At 45.5% G+C, this 27684-nt stretch overlaps 1 protein-coding gene across 2 annotated transcripts; it reads left to right on the top strand.

Annotated features, from left to right (window-relative positions):
- Positions 1–287: 287 nt before the first annotated feature.
- Positions 288–26772, top strand: tmem260 (transmembrane protein 260). Of its 2 annotated transcripts, none has more exons than XM_037072313.1 (16): positions 288–537; positions 4314–4345; positions 5861–6012; positions 15063–15240; positions 15336–15449; positions 15905–16084; positions 16193–16233; positions 17888–17974; positions 19010–19118; positions 19307–19479; positions 20855–21026; positions 22270–22409; positions 23011–23187; positions 24530–24583; positions 24840–24924; positions 25090–26772. In XM_037072313.1, exons 3-16 carry the CDS (start codon positions 5912–5914, stop codon positions 25348–25350), a joined length of 1872 nt encoding a protein of 623 aa, XP_036928208.1. In that variant the 5' UTR covers positions 288–537; positions 4314–4345; positions 5861–5911; the 3' UTR covers positions 25351–26772. The 2 variants fall into 2 exon arrangements, with proteins under 2 accessions (XP_036928208.1, XP_036928207.1); XM_037072312.1 differs by having other exon boundaries at positions 288–1015.
- Positions 26773–27684: the final 912 nt, after the last annotated feature.

The following is a 27684-nucleotide window of genomic DNA, read 5'->3' as shown; positions in this document are numbered from 1 at the left end:
CAGGTTTGGGCTGCAGCCGCAACAAAAGAACAAGTTTAGTTGCAGCCAAATGTGAAGGAAGTGGATGCTGTGGCACTGAGGCAGGTTTGTTAGCTTGGGTGGGAGCTAGAGTGCAATGTTGAAAGACAAACCGCCTCAACAGATCTCTTTGTAGATATACATACAGTATGAACAAAAACACAACCTTTATTCATAATCTGGCAAGAAAAAGTAAATGCTTGCACTAAGAAAAACATACCGCAAAATGTGTTTGTACATTATTATTTTATATTTGTCTGTAAATTGACATTCAAAAATGTTATGCAAAATTGTAAGAAATAAAAAAGCTTAAGTATTCATCATTTCACTTATTTTCAGATGAATGCACACTCAGGAGCTGCTTTGCTGGTGTGGCAGACCCTCCCTCTCTCAGCCATGTATGCAGAGGAGGTGAGAGAGATCTCAGCTCCTCAGTCACAGCCAGGAAGTGCATTCCCTAGGTTTTCACAGGCAAAGCGTGCGAGGAAAACACGCGAGTCTTACTTCACTGAAAGGAAGGTAAATTATTATATTCGCAAGTAACAAATATAAACCAAAGCCACTTAAGTGACTGCTGTAACTTTTAGGAATGGCGCGTCCGTTGGTAGTATCGCGAGGCTTGAATTTTTGGGCGAGAATCCGCCTGATACTTCCCGGAAACAGGCGCATTACAATGTAGCCAGCCCGCACAAACAAACCCGTAATGTTAAGTCTTTACTTGGAGTCTTATTAACTTAACCTCAGCTCCAGACTAGCGTCTGTTCACACGTAGCTCGTAGCTTACAGTTTTATTTCCAAACTCCTCGGCGCCCGCTATGAATAGACGCTAACTAGCTTGCTAGTCGGGAGACAAGCAGCAGTTGACTGAAAAATTACCCGAAGAGAGAAATGTCGGCGGAGCAAAGGACAAGCTGGATGCTGACAGGCGCCACGGTCGCTGGTGTCACCGCCCTGTATGTGCCCTGTGTGCAGAGGACTGTGTCCGGCGGAGACTCAGGTTGGTGTTAGCCAGCTAGCTAATGCTCGCATGATCACGTGGTTTTGTTGTTTTGCTCGGCAGCCAATCGTGTGGCGCCTTGTCTGACGCTGCAACAGCACGGGTGCTGTCCGTGGTGCTGCAGGTACAGGAGCGTGAGTTTAACAACCCAAACTTCTACCAGCATGAGACACACGAGGCCTGCTTGAGAACAACATATCTTCATACTACTGTACTGATTAAAATACACGCACTGATAAAGACATCCAGTTTATAAAGGTGAGCATCAGCCTCAGTTATGTGATAACTTCACACTCCAGTACATTTTTTCACAGTCTCTTTAGTGGGTGAATGTTGAAGGCAGAATTGAATGTATAGTAAACACATTTAAAGGATAAGTTCACCCAAAAAAGAAAAATTCAGTCATTAACTACTCGCCGCCATGCCGATGAGATGGCGGGGGTGAGTCGATTTTAACTGAATTTTCACTTTTGGGTCAATTTGTCCTTTAAGATACTGCTTTCTGTATGAACATCGCTGGTAAATTAGGATTCTTTGAAATCAGTTTAATGAACAAATAAGATAACAAATATGAGATTTATATTTAATAACTTGTATCAACATATATAATTGTATTTTTTAAGGTTATTCTATTCTATAAATAAGTTACTTAAGTATGACAGTTGAAGTACATTCATATTTCTATGCAGATAATGCTGCGTGAAGGATTTCAGTGTTCATTTTGACACTAGAAATGATGAGAAGAAGGTTTCTATGAACTCTAAAAAATCTTTTAATGTGACTCTGGTGAAAAACAAAGTTGGTCAAAGGGATTATCATGATTAATGCTATGAGAATTATCCCGATATTGTCTTTGCCCTTTTGACCCTAAATTCAGTCACTTTTACTGAAGCAAAAAAATATGGGATTCATAAAGTGGTAACAACGTTTTATACTTTGTCAAGAATTTCAACCTTTCACACAACTGCAATAATCATCCTTTTTGTTCTCTAGAACCCAGAAGGAGAAAAAGAAGTAGGACGTTACTTATTTCGCTGAGTACACTACCTTTATAAGTTGTATAAATACCATTTGTAATGACAAAGTATTGTTGACAGCCCTTGACGTATACGATAATATGGGTTGTTTGTTTGAATTGAACAGTATGTGTGTATACATAAATTAAATTTGCGCTCTCCTATAACAAGGCTTAGCTCAGTGGACCCAAATGTGTTTCACTCAGCACCTTCCTATGTTGTAGTCCAGTGTGTTTTCCACCACTCTTGTAATGCAGTTTATGAAGAACTGCCTTGCACAATTACAAACAGTGTTTAGAAGTGATAGCTAGGTTACAAACTTGTAAATGTGGACTCGGGGCCATGAAGGCTCTGCTTGTTAGGTTTGCGCTGCTCTGGCATACAAGCTGCTGCGGAGGGGAATGCACATTTTGCAAAATGAAAGCATATGAAAAGCCGGGCCAGATACGAGCGAGCAGAGACGAGGGGAGGGAGAGCAGGCAATTGGAGCGCTGAGTAGCCCAGCTGGTTGTGCTGCTGTCTAGCGAACGGGCCCTTTGAAAAAATGGCCAGCCCCTTCTCCACAGTGTTTAGGGACGGTGCAGGATGCCCGCTCTGATAGTGCCAGCTGAACACCCTTCCGAATTCTCCAGGTCTCCGTCTCTGTGTCCTAATCTCTTTAGGTGTGATGTGCCCTGGAGAGGCTTGAGCACAGCCCCGCGGGTACGCTGTTGTCTAGGAATGTGGAGTGTGGAAATGACGGGGATTATGGGAAGACTGGTGTGGGTGCCCATGCTCCGCTATCACAAAGACTCTTGGCACCCATGCTGCTACCCCGTTGAGTCAATATTTTCCCTTTTTAGTATTGGGGCTGCAGAGCTGCATCTCTGTGGCACCGAGATGGATGTTTTGGCTCTATATTAGTTAGAGTTTGTCAGTGTTGAATGGTGTAAAAGTGTGCCACTACTGAGGGAAAATGAGTGAAATTGAGAAACCGATGAGGGGTGAGAAAGTGTGATGTAGAAATGATGGCAGGTAGCTGGCGGCTCATGCCAGGTGAAATGGAGCTGTGAAAACATTTAAGCTGTGCAGGTGGAGGAGTTCTGACTTCATGGTCCATTAGACTGATAAGAGTTAGGGCTCCTCATGTGGCAGAAATTTAGGCATAATAATCCACTGTATCGACAAGGTTGCAAAATATGTGATGCAGCCAATGACATCTGAAATTCAGCCATTCTGTTCTATAACGGTTGGTGCCGCATCGGGGGCCTGTGTACATGCTCTTCAAATGTTTATTTTGAAAATGTGGAATCACATATGCTTTGATCGAAAAATAGCCAACTGCACTTTGATGTTCTTAATGTAAGGTTAAAAATAATTTTAAAGTAATCAATCTTTTTTAATGTAATCTGTTTCCTAGGCTGCCTGTGGTGAAATAAGACTGAGGAAAGAAGGCCACAGTGTTATTGACTGAAATGGATGTGGGAGATGAGTACCCATCTAGTACCAGTAGAGGGAGCTGTCTTGAACCCAAACATTTATCAATGTCATTTAATCTGAACCAAATTTCAATTTTCATGAGTGGGAGATGCAAACATTGGGTGAGAAATCAGTCTAATTTGAAACGCTCTGGGTGTATTCTGGCACAAATGGGTTTGTGCCCAGATACATTAAAGCTTCCTCAAATAGCTTTTAGGTTTTTCTTTTTTTTTTTTCTCTTTTCACTTTGTGCTGCACCTCACACAGAGCTTGTCAAAAAATTGCGCAACCCGGCTCTTATTTTTGCGGCTTACCTCATTCTGTGACTGTCACCTACGTCGCCTTTTTCTGTTTGTGCCCAACGGACTGAACGAGACACTGAGACACTGGGAGTGTGGGAGCAGCAGAGAGGCACGTAGAGCGGCAGAAGAAAGAGGAAGGGAAAGGGACCCCGATGCATGGGGAGGATGGGACTGTGGGAGCATTATTCTCAGATCAGCATATGTGTGTCTTTGTGTGACAGAGCATTGGAGAGGGAGTCTAATGGTTTGTGTGTGTGTGTGTGCGTGTGTGTCTGTGTGTTTATAGCTGTGTGTATGTGCTGGAGGAAGGGAGGGAGGCATCAGGGGAGAAGCGAGAGATGAAGAGAATGAGCGTGCCGCTTAGGAAATGTCACACTGGGAAGATTTGTAGGTTTTGATCCTGGCAAATTAATGCAAAACCCCAGTGCAAGTATTTGATTTGGGAAAACTTTGGGAGCAGACTTGTCTCTTAATAATAATTATTGGGTTTACATTAATTTCCTCCCCTATTCTCTTCCACAGGAGAGCTGATCACCACTGCTTGTGAGCTGGGGGTAAGTATTAGCCGTATTGTTTAATCAATTCACTCATTAACTCTTATAAGCATTAAGGAAGTTTAATTAAGCATGGGCAGAAAGCAGATTAATTTACTTTCAGTCCACAGGTTTTTCCCCTTCTTTTCTATACACTTATTTTACTAAGTTGCAAGTAGAGAATGCTATAATTTGCAACCCGTTTTTCAAATCCAATTAAAGTCAATGGTAAGGCGATGGCTTTTGTAGGCTTTGCCTTATGTACGGTATAAGGCTTATTATATCCACCCCTCTTTTTTTTGTGTGTGTGTAAGCCGCGAAGAATGAACTAAATCGGGTTAACAGTTATAATAAGTTTTATTATTTAATAAAGTTTATTACGCCGCTGTGATCCTTTTAGGGAGGCTGTGTCGGTGTCACTATGCCAGTAATCCTGCCGTTAGTGCTGCAGTCCGTGTGGCCTGCCTGTCTGCCTTTCAGGCCTCCCCAGGGCCTCGCAGGCCGTCCCTGGGCCCCCGGCTGCTGGGCCCCCCTTTCTGATCCCCAGAGCTCCAGGATTCTGCTTCTCTGTTGCTCCCTTTGGCCTTTGTCCCTCAGCTGTCCTTCTGCTGTCCACCCCTGTCAGCCACACAGACCGTCCTCAACACTAATGCTCATTGTGGAGTCGCCCACCTGTCTGACGCTAACACACAACGAGCTACCCTGCTGAGTTGCTATCTTTTTGCTTTCTTTTATTCCCTACATCACTTCTTCTCTTTTGCTCCTGGACTTCCCTTGACCTACATGCTCTGTTTCCGATCCCCTCCCCTCTGAAAGTTGTGTCTGTGTTCCCAAGGAGCTTTTGCTGTGTCTGAGGTGACCGGTGAGGTAGTCACACTCTCACCTTTCAGCTCCATGTTCATTTGCAGAGCTGCCCCTTCTCCCTGCCTGCGCGGCTCGTGTTATCAGTGCCAGGGAATGAGTCTGTGTTTAATGACTGAGCCCTTATCTGGGTGGAGGAGACTTAGCGGCTAATTGCTGTGATTGCTGAGATCCCCCAGGCGAGAATGACTGCGGCTCGGAGGTGGTTTGGGGGCTGGGGCTGGCGAGCACCACGTGCTCCATGCATGGGCTCCAGGGAGCTGCACTGTCCTTGGGAAGAGGCCAGAGGAAAAGAAGTAAAGAGAGGGAGGAAGAGAGAGTGAGGAGGGCTCTGGTATCATAGCAGTCAGTTTGCGGTCATGCCAGGCTCTTCTGCATTACTGCAGCAGTACAACACACCCATCTACAGATTGCATAGGAACAACTAGATGAGCATCAAACATAACACATCCTACTGCTTCTTAATAATTTGTGTTAGTGGTTGCCACCTATATTCTCATTTTTCTCTTACTTTACCTCTCATACCAACATCTGCACATTCACTTTGGCCTGCAGTCCACTCAAGCACATCTGGAAATTAAGCAGTTTATATGCTGTTCTTGTGAAGCTGTGAATCTATCTCTCGTTGCGTCTCTAGATTTGTGTGTCAAACTTTGTGTGTCATTTTGTTCTCAGGTGGCCCATCCTCCAGGATACCCTCTCTTCACCCTACTAGCTCGCTTGGCTATGTGCCTTCTGCCCTCCCTCTCTCCAGCCCACAGTGTCAACCTGATGTGCAGCCTGCTGGGGGCTGCAGCTTGTGGTGCCCTGTGCATTTCTGTTTGCAGGTAAGCACATGAAACTTCACTTTTTTTTCCTTTCTTTTCCTCTTTTCAAGATTTTTGAGACATAGGGAATCACCTTTTATAAACACAACACAAAACAGTCCACACAACCACACCACCAGGCTGTAATAATTACATTCAGATTACTGAGACATGCTGTTTTCACTTACAGTGTTCATCCATCATATCCAAAACTGGTTGCAATGTTTAATAAGTCCCTCAGAATTGTTTGTAGGTTGTAGGTTCGCTTTTATCAGAAGCTCCTTGTTAACCAGTGACCGGACGTCCTTAGAAATGTAGAATTTGAGAACTCTCTTTCTTGCTATGCACAACAGTATTTCAGTCAATTTGTAATTGTGGCTGTTCCTTGCACTCTCCTCTTCAGCTGCAAAGTGATCATTCCAAGTTACAACCAATCCCCATGACCACCTGAACATGAATATATCAGTTTCTAGTGTAATTTGTTGGTGTGTTTGCGTTAACCCTCTGTTATGCTGTGAGCTTTCATTTTAAGAAATGTACCTCAACCATAACAGTCTTAGTGGTCTAGCTCTCTCTCATAGTTGGCATCTGCAAATAAGATGTGATGTCACTCAGTAGGCCAAATCACTGTCACGCCACAGCAAACACAACAGTCATTTCTGGGTGGACAACTGGCATTTGGTTTGACTTGCAAGGATATGTGAAAACAGCAAACTTTAACGTTTACAGAGTGGGCCAACCTAGCTCGTGTTTCTTCGATGCTTATTTTACATACTTTGTGGCTTTACAAACCAAGTCTACAAAAGGGTGACATCTCAACATCTGTTGGACTAAAATGAATGCAGAGGTTTTTTTTTCTTCTCCAAAAGTCATTGTAAACTAAAAAACACAGGACAGAACAAAGAAAATAACCCACTGTGGTCCTGTTGCTCATGCGTGTCATCTCTTTACATGCATCTGTAAAGCAAAAGTCAAATGTCTCTACCAATGAAAAGAGGTGGAGTAGAAGAGTAGAAAGGGATGGAGAGGGTCTTATAACATTCCCCTTCTGACTTTTTGCATCTTGATGCCGTCAGTAACAGACAGTGGTATTTTTGGGTCCTGACAGACTGGCAGCGTCGTCCCTGATCCTCTGCTCAGTATTCAGGAGCAGAGCCCAGCCGCCCTCCTTCCTCCCACCACCCTGTCCTGCCTGTTTACCCATCAGCCACCCGTTGTGAGCGTGCGTGTGTATGTATATCACAATTATCGCGCCCTCCAACCCCCACCCTGACGTCCCTGTTCTCCTGCCTCCCCCCCACTGCCCAGCATGCTCTCAATCCTGACATGGCACGATTTCTTATCTCCCCCCGTTCTTGCCTCCTGGGTCTGAGAGGGACAGGATCACTCACTCCGCTCCTCCCTCTCCCCTCTCTTCAACCGGCGCTTCCCTTGCTCAGTCATGAGCTCAGTTTACGCTCTCTGCATTGCCATCTACCACCCTGCAGTTTCGCCTGCTGCTGACCCCATCATGTAAGGAGTATTTTACCCCTTCTCTCTTTGTGTGTGATTATCTCCCATGGTAGGCCAGACTGCCTTACATCACACTTCTGCTGATCTTAGTAATTTCCCACATTGCATTGTTGGTGGCAGCTTAGTGTCAACATTTTCCCTTTTTGTCACTGTTTATGCATACTGGGGCATTTCCAAGCATGTCGTACACTTCTAATTTACTCTTTCAGAATAAGAATTGTTGAATATGATGTCATTTCTTCCTGCTGTACACCTTGGCAGGCTGTGAGGACCCTGTGATAGTCGGGGGGGAAAGCAGGTGAAAATGAAGTGCGCGTATTCCCAGGTGCTCAGTACTGGGCCTACTTCCTGTGTGCTTGGCCGGTGTGCGCTAGGTGGCAGGTGGTCTGTAGTGGGTCAGGGTACAGGGTCATCCCTGCTGCAGTAGGGCACAGGAAGTGCTCTCCAGGGGACTGGCCCTGAGCCCAGACTGCATCAGCCTCAGACCCTGCCCCGCCTTACTGCTTCCCAGAGTTGTATCAAAACCTATGACTTCGACCATTCTGCCCAGGAGAGGAGAAGAATAAAGAGAGGACCCAAAGAAAGGGAATGAACACTTTGCTTCGTTGGGACAAGTCCTCTATGATTTACGGGTCAGTTGGACGCCTGAACTCAGCTCTTGGCCAGACATTTACAGACGTTTATTTTGAGGCCAGAAAATATCCATGCAATCCGGGTGATATTTGGCTCACAGTATGCATGTTAACTGCAGCCCTGTTTGTAATCTCTGGGGGATTTAGATCCAATTTTGGATTATGGTCAAGTAAAAAGTCATTATGACGACCTCCAACCCCACCCACCCCTCCCAGCAAGGGATGATGGTAGCGGGGACCTCAGCCAGAGCACACAGTCACACCATATAAGCTCTTAAGTATGAACGTATAATCTACGCTTTCAATTTGAAAAATAAGCATAAAAGGTTTTAGTCATTATCTGCTCAGGGCTGAGTTTGGGATGAGCTTGTGGCTGTGGATCAGTTGGCACACTGTGCCTGGTGAGGGGTTACTGGAGAGGGCAAAAGACGAGGAGGGTGGAAGAGGGGGGAGAGGGTTTCTGGATGGTCAAGACCTCCCTCTCCGTTCTGGCACAGAGGGCATTGGGTGCAAGAAGACTGGCATAGATGTCATGCCACATCCCTGCGGGGTTTCTCTGGCCAGGCCTTTCCCTCAGATGAAATGCCAAAACAGACCAGTTGACACCCGGTCATACCTGATCTGTCCTTGCAGTAACAGATTGCCGTGTCTTTCCCCCCCGACAAAATTAATGTCTAAAATGTCTTGTTTTTGTCCATTTGAGGCTCTCAGAAACTTTTGCACTGCTTCTTATTTTTAGACATCCACTGGGAAGTCGACATTTTCCCCACAAACAAATCGTCGCTTTGTGTGATTATTTTCAGATGGCAAAATATATTGAAGTTAATACGGGTACTTGAAGGCAGTTCCTCTCAAATAGTAAATTGTAAGACCTTGAAATTCATCTGGAGTATACCCAACATGGCAAGCCTTTGATGTATCAATTTAAATTAGTCGGCCAGATTGCCGTGTTTAATGTGGGGGAATGTAAGTTGATAGGCTTGGAAGCCACTTCTCTCTCTCTTGCATAAGTTTAAATGTAGCACTTAGCCTCCCTTTGATTTGTCAATTACAGTTCTCTTGGCTTGATCATATGGTTTGATGGCCAAATTGCATGTCTTGTTATGTTTTCACACCGTGGCCTGACAAGCCTTTGAGGATGGTGGACGTAATGATAATTACTATCGATTGCGCTTGGAGGTTCAGAGAAAAGAAACATTTGGCCCGTGGAATGCTACAGGCTTCGGCAGTGAGTCTCTAGAGGAATGCACCCTTCATAGTGGGATAATCCAGACAGCTCCGTATCCTGTGCTCTCTCTCGTTTTACAGTTTAACTGCTAAAGCTGCTCTGAATCTCTGCTACCTGGGAGGAATCTCTCTCCATTCTCCGAGCTTATCCTGAGAAACCAGGAGCAGACACGTTAGCGCGCTGACAGCCATCGGAGCGGAAAAACAACCTCAGTCATCAGCACTTTTTGTTTGATCACGTGATTACGTAACAGGGTTATTGAAGCACACTGTCGGGCCTCCCTCTTTCCCCCGGTGGCCCTCGAAACAAAATGCACACCTGCGAGAGGCTCCCCCCGCCAAGAGCTGGCCCATGTGGCACAGCTGATACCTCAGTGGACCGAAGGGTGGGCGTGGTGCCATCCCCCTGCCTTGTGTTGCGTCTCCAGCTCCTTATAAGGACCTCAACCATATGGTCCTGATGGCGCTTTCCCTCCTCGCTCAGGTGGGTTGTTTTTCCACAGGGGTGGGGCTGCTTGCATCTTGTCGGGGTCATGTACGGAGCAATATGTGTGGGTCCTGTTGTTGTTTTTCTGGACATCTCGAGCGTGAGTTTTGGCATTTTGGAAAACAGCTGAATAGAGTTGTTTTGTGGGATAATGTTCTGACCTCTCCCTGCAGGTGGCAAGGCTGCCCCTCCCTTTCACATCTGCTATGGTTGGATAAAATCTTCATCCCAAGCGACGGTAGAGAATGCAGCCATACCGGTTTTCTTCTGAATAACGCAGAAGACAATTTTAGGTTTGTCTGTTTAAAAGGCCTGAATCTCTGGACCTTTTGTTCCGTTCCTGCAGTATCTCATCCGTCACATTGTAGTCCAACAGACCTCCTTTACTCCCCCCATCCTCAGCATGACCAATGGTTCCCCCAGGACTCATCCTCTAATACAGTTAAACAGATGTCTAATGAAGATGTTATTTCCTCATTACTGGCTATGGGATGGGGATAGAGAGGGAGGAGGGAGGAGGGCTAGATAGACAGCAGAATACAGTACCAGTTTAATATTCCTTTCGCCCGTGGGCCCGAGATTGTGTCTGCCTCGGACGTCAATATTACATTCCTCACCCACCACAGGCGGTCTTAATAAGGCACCAGGCACGGAGACGGATCAGACTCGGCAATTACAATTCACCCAGAATTAGTTAATGGAATCTATACAGCAACATTTATGTATCACTGGTGTGTGCCTAATGACTTTGTTGGAAAAGGCAGCAATAAAAAATGGCATTCAGTGAATTGCATAAACACAGGATTTTTGTAAATTGTTTTTTTTTCTTCCCCCTTTCTCCTGTAATTTTTGTGTGTTGGGTGGAGATTAAGATGGCATTCTGGGAGAAATTGTCATGTCAGTGGCTGCATTGTTTGAGCAGAATTGTGGTGATTAATTTTACACGCACTTGGAGCACTGGAGCGCTCTCCTGGAGGAGGGGTGTCTGAGCAGCAGAGCCGGGACCCTTATTTACCCTCCTCTCTGTACGAGCAGACAGCCTCGTCCTCGCACGCTGGATGAGGCAGGAAATACTGGGAAGATTCCGCCATAGCGAGTGGCTGAAAAGACTGCGGCATCCCAGATTCAAATATACTGTTTTGTTGGACAAAGAGAGGCTGGGCAGAAATGTAAGAATCAAGTGGCATGTGTGTGTGTGTGTGTATATTTTTATTTATTTATTTATTTATTTTTCCACTATTCATAATTCTTCATTCTTTTGGAAGGTAATTTGCACCAAATTATTACAGATATGGAACAAGTATTTCACTCAGATGGACAGCCTGTGAGGTTCAGAATATCATGTAATGATATCAGTAATTTATTCATCTCCTAAAAGGCTCTCAATAGGGATCATTACACTGTCAAATTTATGCAAAATACCAAGAAAATTCTCAATGCAATTGACTATATAGCACTGCTATCGTGTAAAATAAAAACCTCAGGACCATCAGATAATTTTGTTAGTCTTTCATTCTTCTTGAAGTTGTTGTTGATTTAAAGGGGCACTGCAGTGATTTAGCAGACAGGCGACAAGACATTTAAAACATGAATTGTCAAAATCAAAGCAGCAGAGGCCGAGATACTCATTGACATTTCCTGTCAAGTACAGGTCAAGAAAAGCCAAAACGCTGGATCCTACATTTCCCATAACGCACCTCAGTGGCATCTTTGGTTTAGCCCCTTCCTGCCTGGTCATTGTCTTCATCTTTCCAGCTTAATGCCCCAGTTCTATCAACGCACGCCTACTACTAATTATTTGTAGCGTTCAATCCAAAGCCAATTTATGATGAAGTCTATTATTTTGATAACAATTTAAAGCTCCTCCAAAGCCACAGAAGATCACATGCATCCGTTTTCACAAGCTGACTTGTATTTGACACACGTGTAAAATCTGAGAAAACACATACTCATCATTATCATGATACAGTTCCGCTGGAAGACGATAAAAAAAAAAATAGCTCAGCCCCAATAAATTGACCTGCTTTCAAACACTTTGTAGGCGAGCAGTTGATTTCCTGACACACATTTCATTTAAAAGCTTAAAATTTGTATATCAATCGCCGCTTGGCTTTGAATTTTCAAAGCGGAGCATCCGACACTTACTGCTGTCATATAATAGCTGCTAAGTACTCCTACTGGTGTCCTGGCCAGAGGAGAGCCCTGGGGTGTCAGCGAGGGCCAGCTGGAAACCTCAGCCTCAGCCCGAGCAGGCCACCTCCTCTCTCGGGCTCTCTCCCCTCTTCAGGAATGTGTGATTCTTTTCCAGCGCTGCTTCCCCAAACCACCACTCAGTTAGAGAACAGTGCGGCGCTGATCCGCGATGGCACAGCTGTGGCATTGTCTGTTCCCCGGGGTGGTGTGTGACAGTGGCTCCCTTGGCCAGCTCCATTGTGATGCCTCTTTCAGTTCAGAGTGCTGGTGTAGGCTTTTTGTGTGCTGCTATTTAGCACAGACGACTGGCTCTGGCACGTCTCTGGCCCATACTGTAGAGCTGAGGGGGTAAATGAGGCAGGTCCCATTCTGACACTTCAAAGTGATTTTACTGAGCTTTTGTTGTGTCCTTGAAGGGGACATTGCTTACCAGAGCCTGTTGTATCATTGTCATTTATTCTTTTTGTTTTGTTTTGTTTTTTTTACCTTTTGATCTTTCAGTTTCAGTTTTGGTAGTTTTTGTGTTAAACATCTTTTCATTTCTCATAATTTAAATATTATTTTGGGCAAAAAAGTTTCATTATTGGTAATTTTCTTTTCCAACCGCTCACGTTATTTCCAAGTTTGTGCTTCATTCCAGGCTTTATGCATCATTTTTGTCATTCAGTTAATTACCCAAGTGATGACACAGACATTTTGGCAGGGTGGATCAGTTCAGGGCAGAATAGTCTCGCTGTCAGCCGCGTTATTCTCCTGCCACGTCTCAACCGGGCCATTGTCACTGAGCCACAACATTTCAGCACAGCGGCGGCATCCTGCACCGCGTTGAGTCGCGATAACGGGGAACACGGCCACACTGGTGTCAGAATGTGTCCTGCTTTATCTGCGCGCCCTGGGAGCAGCCAGCCTGGAGAATGAGCTGTGGAGAGGCTGAGAAGGCTGACTGGGGCCCAGGTGGTCCCGCGCAGACAGACAGGTCATTTACAGCCCACACTGTACACACACCACTGGGCTCTTACAGACTGACAAGCTCTAACAGAGAGATTTGTCAGGCACTCAGGGAGAATAAAGAAGTAGAAGAACAGCGTGTGTGTGTGCGCGCATGTTTGTGTGTGTGTGTGTGTGTGTGTGTGTGTGCGTGCGTGTCTATGAATGTGTGACGAGCGCTGCCTGGCTATCAGACGAGGCTTCAGAGGCAGGAAACTATGTAATAACCTCGCCCGTGGACCCCCGCGACTGCTCCGCACCCAGTGCTTCCCCCAAAATCAGCCTCCCTGCTAAGTGTATGAGCTACGGGTTAATTGCCATGCAGGGAGGTAAAATTATGGGTGCGGGGGGTCTCTGCACCTCCACAAAAGTCCCCATCTGCCCCCCCCATCCCATCTCCACCCCACCCTTCTTCATCCTTCCTTCAAGTTACAACTAATTCCTGGAGCGGTGCAGCGAGAAAGACGCTGCTATCTCTTATTAAGACCCACTCCTAGACGCCCCATCAAAACACAGTCCACCCCCCCTTCTTTAAATGCACACACACACACATATACATACTCATTCACCAAGCTCGCCTTACAGTGAATACAGAGGAAAAGAGTGGCGAGAAGGAGGGAGAGCGAAAACCCAAGAAAAAAAAAAGGGGAAGTAGTCAGCAAGCAGAGTTTTTTTTCCTCCCTACCATCCTCTCGCTCTCCCTCTCCTTTTTTTTTCCTGATTTACCGCGCTTTCCTCAGAAAGCTCCATTGTTCCCCTAGCCTAAGTCTCATCAGGCCTTTTGTGGCTGACTATCACAGCGGCAGGCAGAGAGCTGGAAATGTATAAATGGTATCATGCCTTGTGATTAATGGCGGTGCTTATGAGTCAGGTCTGATAACGGGCCTGCTCTCTACTCAATTTCAGATACCGTTAATGGAATCTGTCTTCTGCGATTGTAATGTGAGAGCGCCTAATTTGCTATGGAGCTTGAAGCTGTCACCGGCAAGGGATTGTGGGGTCATAAGGGACCTGGCAGCCGTTTGGCCTGCAGCTTGTATCTGCGGTGCTGAATAGAGCAGCTCTCTGCCTGTCAGTTAGCTGATAGGCTGATGAGGACTCTAAGCCACTCCACACAATGGCGGAAAGGGCCATACTGCCTGACTTCCCTAATTGTCGAGCCTGCTCATATTTCAGAGCCAGCATGCCGGGGACTGGGCTGCGCTTTTTTTTTTCTCTTTTCTTTTTTCCCCCTCTCTCTTCTTGAACTTTTTTCTTCCTTTTTCTTTATTTCATCCTTTATCCCGCACACTGTCTCACCCCTTTAACGCACACTTCTCCGCACTATTTTCCTTTTCTTTTCCCTGCGCCCCATCATTTGTCGCCTCTCTCTCTCTCTCCCCCTCTGTCTCTCATTTTAGTAAGTGGTGGGTCTTAGCGTATGACAGATTATCCCAAGTTTGCTTCAATTACCGCAAAGGAGATGGAGACAGTACAGGAGAGGAGGAAGGGGGAAACTTTTGTGCACACATTATATTTAAGAAGCTGAGGATAAAGTGCTATCTCTACCACGGTGGTTTCTGTGCCAGTCTGCTCGAGATCAACCGGCTGCCGGGGAGGGAGTTCTCATGATATGTGAATGGCCCAATTCACTGTGAGTGTTTTTCAAGGTCTTGTCCGAGAAGCAAACTTGGGTTGAGGGAAGATTATAATGGGTCCCCAAATTAGTCTGGGGGAAGCGGTGGCTTTCTTTTTTATGACAGCAAAATTTTAATTTTGTGTAAAGCTGCTGACTTTGTTGTTTTGCCTTTTTCTGTGTCAGTGCAGTAAAACTGAGGTTGAAGAAAAAATGCTAAAAAAAAGGTCTTGAAGTTCTGTAGCCTCGAAAACTTACTAAGAACAAAAAGTTTGGTGTATTTGAATGTTTTGAGATATGTTTATCAAGTTAATATGAATCCAAAATGGATTTCAGTGATTGCAGTGTGTGAAGACTTCAGTGTCACCAAAGATGAATTAAGGCCTCTCTTCAGTGCTCAGTGTCTCCTCACTGTCAGGTTGGCAGGTCCTGGTCCTGGTGCAGTTCTGGCCGGAGGACTGTTCGCTGTGTCCAGGCTGAGCTGGCAGTGGTCCGTGGTGGCAGAAGTCTTCACCCTCAACAACCTTTTTGTTGGTCTGCTCTTTTTCTTGATTGCCAGCTTCCACCGTGCTGAGAGCACAACCCAGAGAAGGAAGGTAACTCAGCGTGGCACACTTCTGCCCTCATTGGGTCCTGTGTTCTGTTCCTCTGATAAGTCATTGCTACGATAACTATTGTCTAATATTGTCAGACTGCCCACTGGGGAGCGCTGTGCTGTGGCTTGGGGCTCTGTAACCAGCACACCCTGGTGCTGTATGTAGTGGCCATTATTCCTTGGGTCCTTCAACGCCTGCACTCTCACAGGGTAAGTTCTGGGGTCTGATTTTTAGAAGCTCCCATAGAGCTGAACTCAAATTACTTGTTTGTTACTCATAAAGGATGGAAAAATCTTAGTGATAGTATAACATAAATACTTCTGCATATTTCTAACCCGGTATAAATGGAAATTGTTTATCCACGAAAAATAAACCAGCATTCTTTCTGAAAGAGATAAAGAGATGTATCGCTCTGAAAAGTGCTCCTTATTTCAAATCCTGTTGTTTCTTTTTCAAACCAAGAAGGTTAAGAAACCACTCAGTTTTCTCTGGGAGATCTGTGTAGGCACCTGCCATACTATACATTAAGTATCAAGTCATGTTTTAGAACATAAATCTAAAGTAGACTTTTTTGGATGCTGATTTTTTAATGTGGGTCAGTTTTACATCCCTTTGGATGAACATTAAGTAATTAAGATCTCCTCTTTTTCAAACATCTCAACAGGAGCTGTCTCTGCGTGGCCTTGTGTCTTTGGGAGTGTGTTTCCTTGCTGGCTTTCTGCCATACATCTACCTGCCCATGTCATCCTACCTCAACACAGCCCGCTGGAGCTGGGGGGATCAGACCACCCTGTCAGGCCTGCTGACCCACCTGCTGAGGGCTGAATATGGCACCTTCAGTCTGGTAACTGCTTGCCTTGCTATAATTAGAATAACATACTCCTCCAGATTTATTTTATATGTATATACAATATGTATACATTGACTCACTGTATTTTTCTTGTGTTTGCAGGCAAAGTCAGAGAGCTCAGTAAACCTGACCACAATGCTCAAGTATGTCTTACTTAATTTTTGCACATTTTAAATACCAAGCACAACTATTATGAAGTATTTAGGATTTATTGTATTCACTCTGTTCATACACATGAATCAATTAATAAATTAACAACACAGTATGCACTGATTAATCACAGCACCTGGTAATGACATGACATCTTGCCATCTTATTTGGCATTTACGTTGTCTGTACACATGACATTTTTGTGTATTTTGCTTTTACTGACTTAATTTTACATTTACTATCACTAAATAAGTTGACGTTTCTATTGACTTATTATTTGCATAATTATTGATGAAAAATTTAATCTATTAAATCGTACTCAAAGCCAGCACAGTCTTCAAGAGCCCAAAGTGACGTCTTCAAATTGTATTTCACCTGTATTCTTTTTTGTTTCTTTGTTGGTTCGATTTATTGTTGCAGTTCTGGTGTGAATGTCGGATCGTAAGTTTCAGAAAGTTACTGTCATGGTCACAGCACCCCCTAATCCAAAGGTGTGGGCGGAGGGGGTTTTCGAGCGGTTCTGATGTAGTATTCTGGATCCTTCACTGAGTGTCCATTCAACTTCAATGTTCTGTTTCTACTTGGACAGTAGATTCTAGGGTGGAGAAATACAGAAAAGCTTTGATCTGAGGCACAGTGAGGGCACGCGTGGTGCTGGAGATGGAGGACCCAAACACTTTTTGTGCTGGTTCTGGTGTTTTACACCAGTTTAACCACAGATGCTGAGAGCCCTGAGAGACATTTGTGCAGCCCATTTCTCTCTCTCTCTCTTCCTCTTTCCTCCATCCAGCAGCTTTTGTTCTTCCCATTCCACTCTCTCCCATCAAAGCAGAACTGAACCTGCTTAGAGGGCCAAATCGCTGTGTTCTGTTTCTCCAGCAGTTTGAAATGATCACTCAGCTCTGGTGTTTAAGCGTGACAAGCTGTGATGACAGACACTGCAATAGAGCTGGAGAAATTGTATTTTTCCACTCCAGCACCCCACCTCCTCCACCCGATTCCCTCCCTTTCTCCCTCGCTGCCGCCGCCACCACCGCCACAGTCATCCCACTCCCGGTATCTTTCTCCAGCTGACGGGATGGGGGTGCATGTGCGTCTTAAGACCCCCCACTACCAGCCCCCCGTCTGCCAGGCACCCACCCCTTCCCATCACCCCTGCTGCTTGATGGACAAGCACACCTTCAAGATGGGGAAGAGAGGCGAACATGACAGGCATGTCGCACTGGAGACGTAAACCCGCCAGAGAAGCTGACACACACACTCCCGCAAACACGCGCTCGTGAGCACATTCACACATAGTGTACATTGGGAGATATAGAGACTCAATAAGCTGTCAAATAGAGATGGGTATTAAGGAAGAGGCAGGAAACTATCTCTGTGCTCTGAGCAAGCGCTCTGTGACTGACAGGCGCTGTGAGGAGAGGATGGGGCAGCGGGGGGTGGATGACACAGTCATTCGTATCTGTCAATCCGATTGAAAGGAGGAGTGCACAGTCCAAGGAGTTTGTTTTGATAGGGGATGGAGGGCATTTAATAATTGCTGTCCTTGAGTTCAGTTGCAGGGAGGGTAATTGAGCTCGTCTTTGGTGTCCATCACAAATGCTACATGTGTGTTTGTGTGTCTTGTGTGTGTGTGTATGTGTGCAGGGCCCAGTTGGACCATTGCCTGGCAGACCTTTCGCTTCCCACTCTGGTGCTGGCGGCACTGGGCATTCTCCTCTCCTCGTGGGACAGGTAGGATGAGCGAGACGGCGGCGCACAGAGGACCAAACTCTGTCACACACATCTCAGCAGCCACTTCAACCAAAAATCTAATCCCCCGGAGTAAAAGACGGGGAACAAAACCGCTGACAAAATGCTGATCTTCGAAAAAGAGAATACAAAAAAACACCGAGGCACCTAACTGTCAAGCTGTCGCGACGCTCCACATTCAAATCAAGAGAGGCTGATGTGTGTTTTGGATTTTCAAAAAACATGTTTGTGTGTACGAGTAAATCACTGCTTGTATGTATCTGCATGTGGCAGTGTGGCGGTGTGATCCAGTAATTCATTACAGCGGTGCCTATGGGGTGGAGCTGATAAAGTTGAGTGAAGCCCGGGGGCTCTGTATGGCACCGGCCACCCCCTGCCTCCCCCCCCGCTCCTGGGGTGCACTTTGATAAACTTGGCTGCACACACACAGATGAAGGTCATTTCATAGCAGGGAAGCCATTGAACAGCTAATTTACCTAATGTTTAAATGTTGAGTGGAAAGAACTGTTTATTACTACAAAATAAGAATGTATTTTTTCGCCCACTGTGCATAATGTGAAGGGGAAAAAACACACAAACAGAATCTTGACAGTATGCGTTAGTAGCTGTGTTAGTGGAACCCATCAGATCAATGTGTTGGCAGGAAAACCAAAAGTCATTTTGCGGTGGCTCAAAAGTGTCTCTTCAGGTTCAGATGATGATTTGTTTTCGCCAACAGGGTAACATGTTTTCTTTTTAGTGTATAAGTACATTTTACAGCTGTACTGTAATGAGTTTGTGATTCAGCGGTTGGCAGCAGCTCATTATGACTCAGTCTGCATTAGAAAATCAATCATGCACCTCTTAGCTGGCTGGCGTATGCGTTTGCTCCCGGGCTTGTGATCTCCATCCCTGCATTAATATTTTTATGGACTTCTTCAAAACAAATTGTTTTTTTCCCCCCACAGACTAAAAAGACATGATAGAAATAAGAACAACATTTTTTTGCTGAATAACTAGTGTCCTTTCCTATCTTAGGATGTGTCGCTCTGTGTCCTGGTTGTGGACTGTCATGTTGGTGCTCTACTCACTGTTTTTTGCTTGGAGAGCCAACCTGGATATCAGCAGACCCCTACTGCTAGGAGTGGTGAGATATTAACATTTCTGTTCTTTTCATTTATCTGCAGTCATCTAGTAAGTGTGTTTATACTCTATAAACTGAGTTACAACTGCAGTTCAAGTTTCAGAGAGTCGGACATCTATATAGGCAGTACATGCATTCTGAAATAAAGATACAACTACAGGAAACACTTGAGTGTGTGTGTGTGTCTGCAGGTTGAGCGTTTCTGGCTGCAGAGCGATGCTGCAGTGTGTGTGCTGGCAGGCCTCGGCTTGAGCCGGACACACAGCGAGCTGGAGAGGAGGCTGGGCCATGGGGGGCTGTGGAAGACCACAGGCTGGGTCCTCACCATGGCTCTGCTGGCACATATGGTGCGCACCAATCACAGGTGAGTGTTGCACTCAGTAACAGTAACAAACCTCCCGTTCAGTGTGAAGAGGAACATATGATACAGACCATAAATATTAGAACAATTTTGTTGAATGTTTGGATCCACAGCAAGGAAACATGGACTATGAAATGAAAATGCTGGTTATAAGTCTTAAAATTGTTGCTATTGTGCGTTAATTTCCGGGTCAAATAACTCTGTGGTACCCAACGTTATGTATGGCACTGATGGACGCATGACACAACCTCCGATCCCTTCTCCAGCACAATGCTATCTTGTGTGTTAAATTCCTTGACTTTGGCACCCAAATAGCTTTCCATCCGTTTTCTCCATTGCCTACTACTCTTGTTGAGTCGTGTTTGTGAGGTTATACGAGACAAACCAGAAAAAAAGCATGATGGCAAACTCGTGTCCTGGCAAAGGAAAAGGACTCACTGCATAGTTTTAGAAGGTTGTTAGAAATAAAACTGCTTAAATGCATTATTTTTGTTGAAACAATTGGTACAACAATGGTACAGAGTTTTAACCATACTGACATTGTTTATTTTCCAACCTCTGCACACAGTTGTACATAATCAACATTTGACCCCATCAGTGGAGCTTTCCTTCCATGAATATTCTAGCTGAATTGTATTGTGCTTCAACAGGCTAATAGTGAGTCAGCTAATGGTGTTTTAGTGTAAGTAGCAACTTTTCGATTCTGCACAATCAGTTGAATCAGTATTACTTTACAGTATTCCTGTTGCGGTAACTTCACTGGACCCAAATGTGTCCTAAGTTACTTTGGAATACTTCTGCTCGGTAAAGTTAAAGTGAAATAAAAACTCCCCTCTCATTCTACTTTCTTTTAAAATCCCCATGCATAAGTTTTCCCTGAGTCAACCCGATTTGTTTCTCCTCTGCGCATACCGCAGGTCTGAACTCCACATGTCAGGTTTTTTTCTCTGCTCACCCCATGGTAGGGGCTAAAGAGAGGCACGGTTAGCACATAGATTCCACTCGCAGAGCTCAGTCTGAGATGTTAGCTGTCCGAGAAGGCAGATTACACCAGCGTAGTGCTGGGGAGTGCCAGACAGCCATCACTGAGCGGCTTTGATCAAGGGGAGAGCATGGCCTGTGCTGTCAGACCCATCACACCTGTCTCCCCACGATTAGATAGGCAGCCAGAGCGCTCTGCAGAGGGGAAGGGGCGGGGGCACTGACAACTTACCCTCAGAGCACCTTGAAGGCGTACCTACAAACACACTCACACACAGTTGTGCACACACTTCAGAGCAGGATGCACTCAAGCCCTTTTTTGAACTCAAGTAAACACAACTTGTGGTTTTTCGATGACATTTTACAGTATGGTGGTGATGTGCTCATGATCCTATAGGGAATGTGATCAGAGCAGAAACAGCGTGGTCGAGAGGTTCGGCAGGGAGCTTCTGACTTCCGTCCCGACGGACTCAATCATCCTGACCAGAGGAGATCTGCCTGGAAACTCGCTGCGCTACTTATACTACTGCCAGGATGTACGGCCTGACGTACGGCTGGTGGACCAGGAGGTCAGAGCTGCGGTCATTTCTCCACTGTCTTATATCAGTTGTTCAGAGTGAAGCTTAAAGTAACAATGAAACATCTTTTAGAACACAAGTTTCCTTTTAAACACAGTTAAGTTTGAGTAGTTATACTAGAGATGCATGACACACTTTGGGCAGACAACCGGCCAATAAAGGAGGTGGCTGTGTACCCCATGGGTTGCGATCCACAAAGTAGAGGACTAAGTAGAAGAATGACTAATGCAGCACCCAACACATGTTCCACAACATGTGGAGGGTGTTGCTGCTACATCTTAACCTTTCTTACGTGCATTAATCATACATGAATAGACTACAGGTTAGATACTCAAAACAAGCAGGTAATTATTGCTCAGGAGTATGTATATTTTGTAATACTTGAAGAAAAAAAATCACATTGCTTCGATTTTAATAGACTGTGATTGTGATGTCAATCGAGATTAGGTGGAATTGTCTTTTTTGCATCACAACTTTCATCTTAACTTAAAAAAAAATATATGATATGTGTTACGGTCTGTACAAAACATAAAAGTTTTCTTATATCGGGAGAACAGTATTTGAAGACCAGGTCTCTGCAGCACCGCAGTAAATTATAAAGCTGCGTCTCTGATTTGGATATTACACTTGACCATACTGTGATTTCAATTATATACGACCAGTAGTGCAGCACTATTACCAAATTAGTTTTACAAGTAGGAGTACTAATTAAGTTAAACATTATTATACTGAGATGTTATGCTCCTTGTCTTTCACGTGCTGAGAGATTTTACTCATGACAAAACTGTAGAGAAAGAGAGACATGATTCAGAAAAGGAGGATTTCTGTATTTCTCAGAAAACAAGCAGAGATTTTGAGAGGAAAAGGAAGATTTGCCGGGCGAATATTTTTTTTGGGTGACAAAATGACAATGTGCCTCGGATGTATGACTGAAATTCATACAAAAAACACAGATTACAGCCTGACGACTCTTTCAGGCTTTCTGAGATGGGTTAGTAGTCTTCATGTACATCATATGTTTGAATGTCTTTTACACATAAGGGCTTCCAGACAGCAACGTACTCAAAATAAGAAGCGAAAACAAGAGCCTCTAAATTTGGACTTTTGATTAAAGTAAGAAAAACCCTGTGAGATTCTCCTCCGGTGAAGCGTACACTGAGCAGTCATTTAACTGCTGATCACACTGGAATACAAAAACCTGAACGGAGTTGGTGGCACTCTTTCTTCTCTCTAGATGATGACGTACTCGTGGTATGTGGCCAAGCTGGCGCAGCACCACCCTGGGGTTCGCTTCCCCGGCCGCTGGTGGGACCCCGTCCACCCTGAGGAGAAAGACACCTTCACCCTGGAGCAGTTTCTGTCCCACAACACACAGTGAGTCACAGAGAGAGAGAGTGAAAGGGATGGGCTGAATAGATAAATAGAAAGCTGTAAAATGGAGCGAGAGAGAGTGAATCAGGAGGGCGACAATGGTCCAAATGAACAAGTGGGTGATCTAATGAGGCAGAGATCAGTGGGATGGTCGACACAGCGGTGAGTGCGGGGAGGAGATAAGCCTGTAGAACTGTTGAGGCCATAAAAGGAGTTTGATGAACTACAGAAGTCGACTAATCTACTTGATTTGGTTAAACAGTCTCAGGCGGGCTCATTGCTGCTCCCCTGCTCTCATCATCATCATTCACTCCAAGAGGAATTGAGATCTAGAAAACTGGCTGGAGACCTGTTAATACCAAGCCCACCAGGGGGCAGTGTTTGCCAGGCCAACTTGTCTCACTCTCAGTGGGGCAACACTGACCTGTGGGATTAACCCTCAGGGCCTGAAAGCCTTTGGTGAGCAGCACGGGGGCCAGAGGGAAGCTAGAAGGTGTTGGGGTGTTCCTTTGTGTCTCGCCATTCACAGTTACCTGGGAGGAAAGAGAGGGGTGGGTGGTAAAGGAGGATGCGAGTGAGTCTCTGCCTGGTTCTCTTTCTGCAGGAGGCATGTGTTCGCCTGCATCGGGCTGCCTGAGGGAGACCCGAGCTGGGAGAATAGTTTCTCCCGATGGCCAATGGGTGTGTGTGATTACCTGGCGCCACTTCAGAGGCAGTTTCACCCTAAAGATTGGGCCGATCGAACCCGCAACATCTATAACTGGAGTGAGCCACACGACAGGTGCATACACATACATTCATAATGTGTGTGGACAGGTACTGTTGACCTCTAAACATACAGTTTCACCCTTTTCCCTCCTTTTAAGTAGCTTGAAGGCGGCAAGAATCACCTTATTACAAACAATAATATAGGCACTAGGGATGAAACTAATAATTACCTTCACTATTAATGGACTAATTGCTTCGATCAATCTCTAAAATGTCCAAAAAATAAGGAAAACACTCATCAGAGCTCAAAGCAAAGTCTTTAAATTGCTTCTTTTGTGCAACCAACTGTCAAAAACCCAAAGACTCTTAATAACATTATCATAAATGACAAAGAAAAGCAGTAAATTATTACATTTAAGAAGCTGAAACCAGCAAATGTTCGTCACTTTTGCAAGAAAAAATACTGGAATACTGAAATGACAGGTTTGTATCAGCTTGTTACACCTGTTCATTGAAGCTGTATGATGTTTAAAAAGTGAAATATTCACTATTCTATCAAGTGGAAATGTTCTGCTTCTAGTGTCAGTTCTAGTGTTTTGCTCCACAATGTGCGTTTGTAAATACCGAAACGGTGTCAAGACAGTGAGGTTGAGCAGGATGCCATTTCCAAGAGACCTGCAAGAAGAGTCCTTTTTGCATTTTCTTTGTGATGAAACTAGAACTATTCACTATTCTAGATAATCACGTATTTCATCGCCGCCATCTCCTCTTCCGCTCGTCTCTCTGTGGTCTCCAGTCATCTCTCCGCAGACTCCACAGAGCCTCCCTCGCTGAGGTTGTCCTCTGTTCTTCATGCTGTGATCCAGCTCTTTGTGAACGCAACCAGAGCAAGACATTAGGCCCTCAGCCATTTGAAATGAGACTGAAGATGAAAAATAATGAGTTTCTTATTGCATTTTGTCAATAACTGTGTCAAAAGTGGAATTAGTCAAAGCTGCATATTCTGTTGCCGTTGCCAGCAGCCCTTCATTCAGTCAGATATCCACGGCTGAATACTGTGACATTATTTCCCGCACCCTCGCGACAAGCGTGTCCGCCGATGCCCACAAGCCAAATATTAGCTCGGGAACCCTGCTAAAATATTCTTTTGAAGAAGAGGTCAAGTGTTTACAGTCAACAAAGTGAAAAAAAGGGAGATGTGGTTTTACCCCATGTCTAATGTGCTGCCTGGTATTGTTGCGCAGTCATTTAATGTTTATGCAGCAAACATTGATGTTTAGTGTATCAAAACCTGTGCCGCTGAGTGGAACAATATATTCACATAAATAATCATTTATAGTTAGTGGAACTGTGCACAAGCCAGCGCCTGAAGCAGTTTAGATAAAGAAATGTTTTTTTTTTCCTTGTGTGAACAGTTTCCATCCTGCGTCCTGGGAGCACGTCGCTAATGAGGAGATGTGGCAGGCCAGGTACAGTCAACTTCTTATTTCCTCTTCGGAGGGGGTGTATTCTTTAGTGTGCAGATAAAAAGCTGCGTCACGATTCGTACTAACCCGCTAGAACATCTCCATAAACCAGTCTTGTGTGGTAGAGCATCTACATGTACATTCTATTTGGTATCGGCATCTACATAAATCACTCCATTGGAGTGGTGCGTCTGTGAGTGCGGATCTGCATGGCTCATCCATCCAGCACTTAGCCCTGAGCCTGCGTGCTTTGTTTCAGGATGAAGACGGCTTTCTTTCTGTTTGACCTGGCAGAAAGGATGCAGGGAGAGGGGAAAGCTGGCCTCTTTGAGCTGTCTTACATTGTGAGTCTGACCTCAACAAACATGCAACAACACTGTTACCATAATGGAGCAGATTTAAGTGCCGCGCAAGGCAAAGCACCACATATTCAGGGGCTTTTTTTTTTCCCTGGTAACATCTGCTTTTATGTGTCTCTGTGTGTTTATGTGTTTGTGTTTGCCGGGCAGCTGTATAAGGAGATTGTGGAGGCCCACTCAGACTACCCTCCAAACTGGGACAAGAACTTGGCGCTGGCCTGTGAGAGGCTGCTCCGCTCGGGTCACCGGGGCTACAGTCCAGACAGCCTGCTGACCTGCAGCACCCAGCACTTCAGTCTCTACTTGGAGAAGGAACGTACAGATCCCCAGGCGGACGCCATACGCTCGGCCATTGCTCACCTGCTCCAGGAGAGAGACAGGCTTTCCCAGGGCCGGAGGCGAACCCCATGATAAGGTCCAGACAAACCTACACAGAGCTGGCAGACTGAAAGTGCACCGCAAGCCTGACCCAAAGTGAAAGGCACTGGGGAGTGATCCTGGATGCGCCTCTTCTCATGGCAGAAAGGTGGCCCAAAAGGATTGAAGAAGTAGTGTTTAGTTTAGGTTTTTGGCTAAATGGACACAGCCAAATTGGACTTAGACAGAGAACAACCACTCTGCCTTTCTCCATTGATGAATGTTTACAGTCGACGAGGAATGGAGCCTTAACTGACCCCAATCAAGCTGTGCGTGCTCCCCTTAAACTCGCCCATAAAACTTGATTGCTTTATCATTAACATCTCGTTCTTTTTTTTCCCCCCTCTTCCTCTTCCGCTCTCACAGTTTTCAACGTGCTGATTATTTTTGCCTCAGCCACTGCTCCAGTTCTCTTTTTCTCACATTAGGATGGCAAGGCCGAGATTGAGGGAAAACCAATTTGGGGGCAGAAATGGGGGATTAGAGCGGCTGTTTAATCTAGGACAGACTTGTGCTGTGCCACACAGTCCTCACTACCCCAGCACTACCCACCCATCCACCCACCCCTCTGTCCTTCCATCAGTCTATCTTAGATGGTCCTTTAAATGTTTAAAACTAATGGATTCGATGAGTGTTTTTTTCCCCCCTCTCCTCGTTCCTAACAGGAGGGCTGTAATCCCTCGTGGATTTAAATGAAATGTGAAATGTCACAATGCCAGGGACCCTTTTAGAGGTGCGTTTCTGCGTGCAATGTGTGTTGATTTGCGTGTGTGTGAACATGGTTAAATCTCCGCCCAAGCCTTTTTTTTTTTCTTTTTCCGTGCCCGGAAGCGCGTAGTCAATAAGCAGTTCGGCACACTGGAAAGACAGAGAAGCACAAAGTCATGCAAACTCCAGGGACACACAAAAGACACGCAACACTGTCAGCCTCCCAGCTCCCAAAAAATGAACATTTACCCCCGCGAGGGTTGCTGGAGAGACGATGTAGCATCCGAACACTGCAAGAGTCGAACGTCTTTGACGTGTTCTCAGGGTCCAAGAACTCACTTACACACTGTCTTTGTAAATGCTGATGCTGATGTTAATGAACCTTGTGCCGTGAAATTTGTCGTGCAGAGGTCAAACCAGTGTATTGCCGTAAGCTTCATAACACACCGCTGAAGGAGCCTGCTGTTTAAGATACCACTCGAAAGCGAAGGACAGAAAAGTGCATGTGTAGTTTTCTCAGAGTGTAATCTGCCCTCTCTGTTCGCAGGCCTGGTTAGCGGCTGTCAGCTGGCTGGATGATGAGATTCGACCTGCTGTAGCACAGATGGTTTGCTTTCTCTTAAAAAAGAAAAAAAAGGGGGGGAGAACTGTCACTGTGCTTTCTGCAGATTAAGATATTTCAATAAAGAGTCTGTTTATTTTAATTCATTTGGTGCCTTTTTTTTCACAGTACTGATCATGTTTGTTCAACCGTTTGTTTCTGTGTTTTCATCACAATCATTTGCTGTCCCTTGTCTCACGCTCTCCTGTTATTTTTTTTTTACTTTACTTTCTCCCTGTCCTCCCCTTTGTCATCCCTCTCTTGTCTTCCACCCTCTCATCCCCTCTCTCCCTGTCTTTCCCTAACCCCTCTGTTCCTCTCCTCTCCCCCTGTCTCTGAGAGTCAGTTGCCCACCCTAAATCAGCAAGCTGCCGAGGATTGTGGGAACCCATGGAATCGCCGTGACCAGGGATGCAGGCAGGGAGCCACGGCAGCGCTGGAATGTGGGGCGTCTGAGGAGATAAGAGCTGTGAGCCCAGCCAGGGAGAGGGGAGGGATGCAGCGAGAGAGGAGCGAGCGGGGTGGGGGTGGGGGGGGTGGGGGACAAGGCAGAGTGAGGAGGGTGAGACGGAAACAGGGAGAGCAGCGAGTCTATGAATGGGGAGACTGCAACACAACACCATAAACAGCCCAGAGAGCAAGACAGAGTGAGACAGAGGAAGAGGGGCGGAGGACTTAGGGGGGCACACACTGGAGATGGGAAGCCAGCCTTATTCCTCTTTGCATTTCATTTACATCCCTGGCCGTATCGACCAATCGGATTGGGAGCAAAGCCCAGGGCTTAGGAGGGGAATAAAAAGACAAAATGCCTTTGCTGCTCTCATCCCTCCCTGATAATACCCCTTCTGTTTTTCTTTTCTCTTTTTCTCCCGTCTATAAGTAGATACTGTCCGAAATGCCAGCGGAAAAGCGACACCTCCGCTTGCTGTGTATCTCAGATAGACCGAGCGGGAGCAGGGGCTGAAAAGACAGCTTTAGCAACTGGGCCTATCTCCTCTCCTCTCCTCTCCTCTCTCTGG

This window comes from Acanthopagrus latus, chromosome 16 (assembly GCF_904848185.1).
Source record: "Acanthopagrus latus isolate v.2019 chromosome 16, fAcaLat1.1, whole genome shotgun sequence".
NCBI classification, from domain to species: Eukaryota; Metazoa; Chordata; class Actinopteri; order Spariformes; family Sparidae; genus Acanthopagrus; species Acanthopagrus latus.
Note: the sequence above shows the minus strand (reverse complement) of the source record. Positions and strands in the feature narration are given on the sequence as shown.

Coding starts and splice junctions, on each gene's coding strand:
- tmem260 (XM_037072312.1), top strand. CDS start 907: ATGTCGGCGGAGCAAAGGACAAGCTGGATGCTGACAGGCGCCACGGTC. Junction 19,480..20,854: donor ATGGTGCGCACCAATCACAG/GTGAGTGTTGCA, acceptor ATGATCCTATAG/GGAATGTGATCAGAGCAGAA. Junction 24,584..24,839: donor GAGGAGATGTGGCAGGCCAG/GTACAGTCAACT, acceptor GCTTTGTTTCAG/GATGAAGACGGCTTTCTTTC.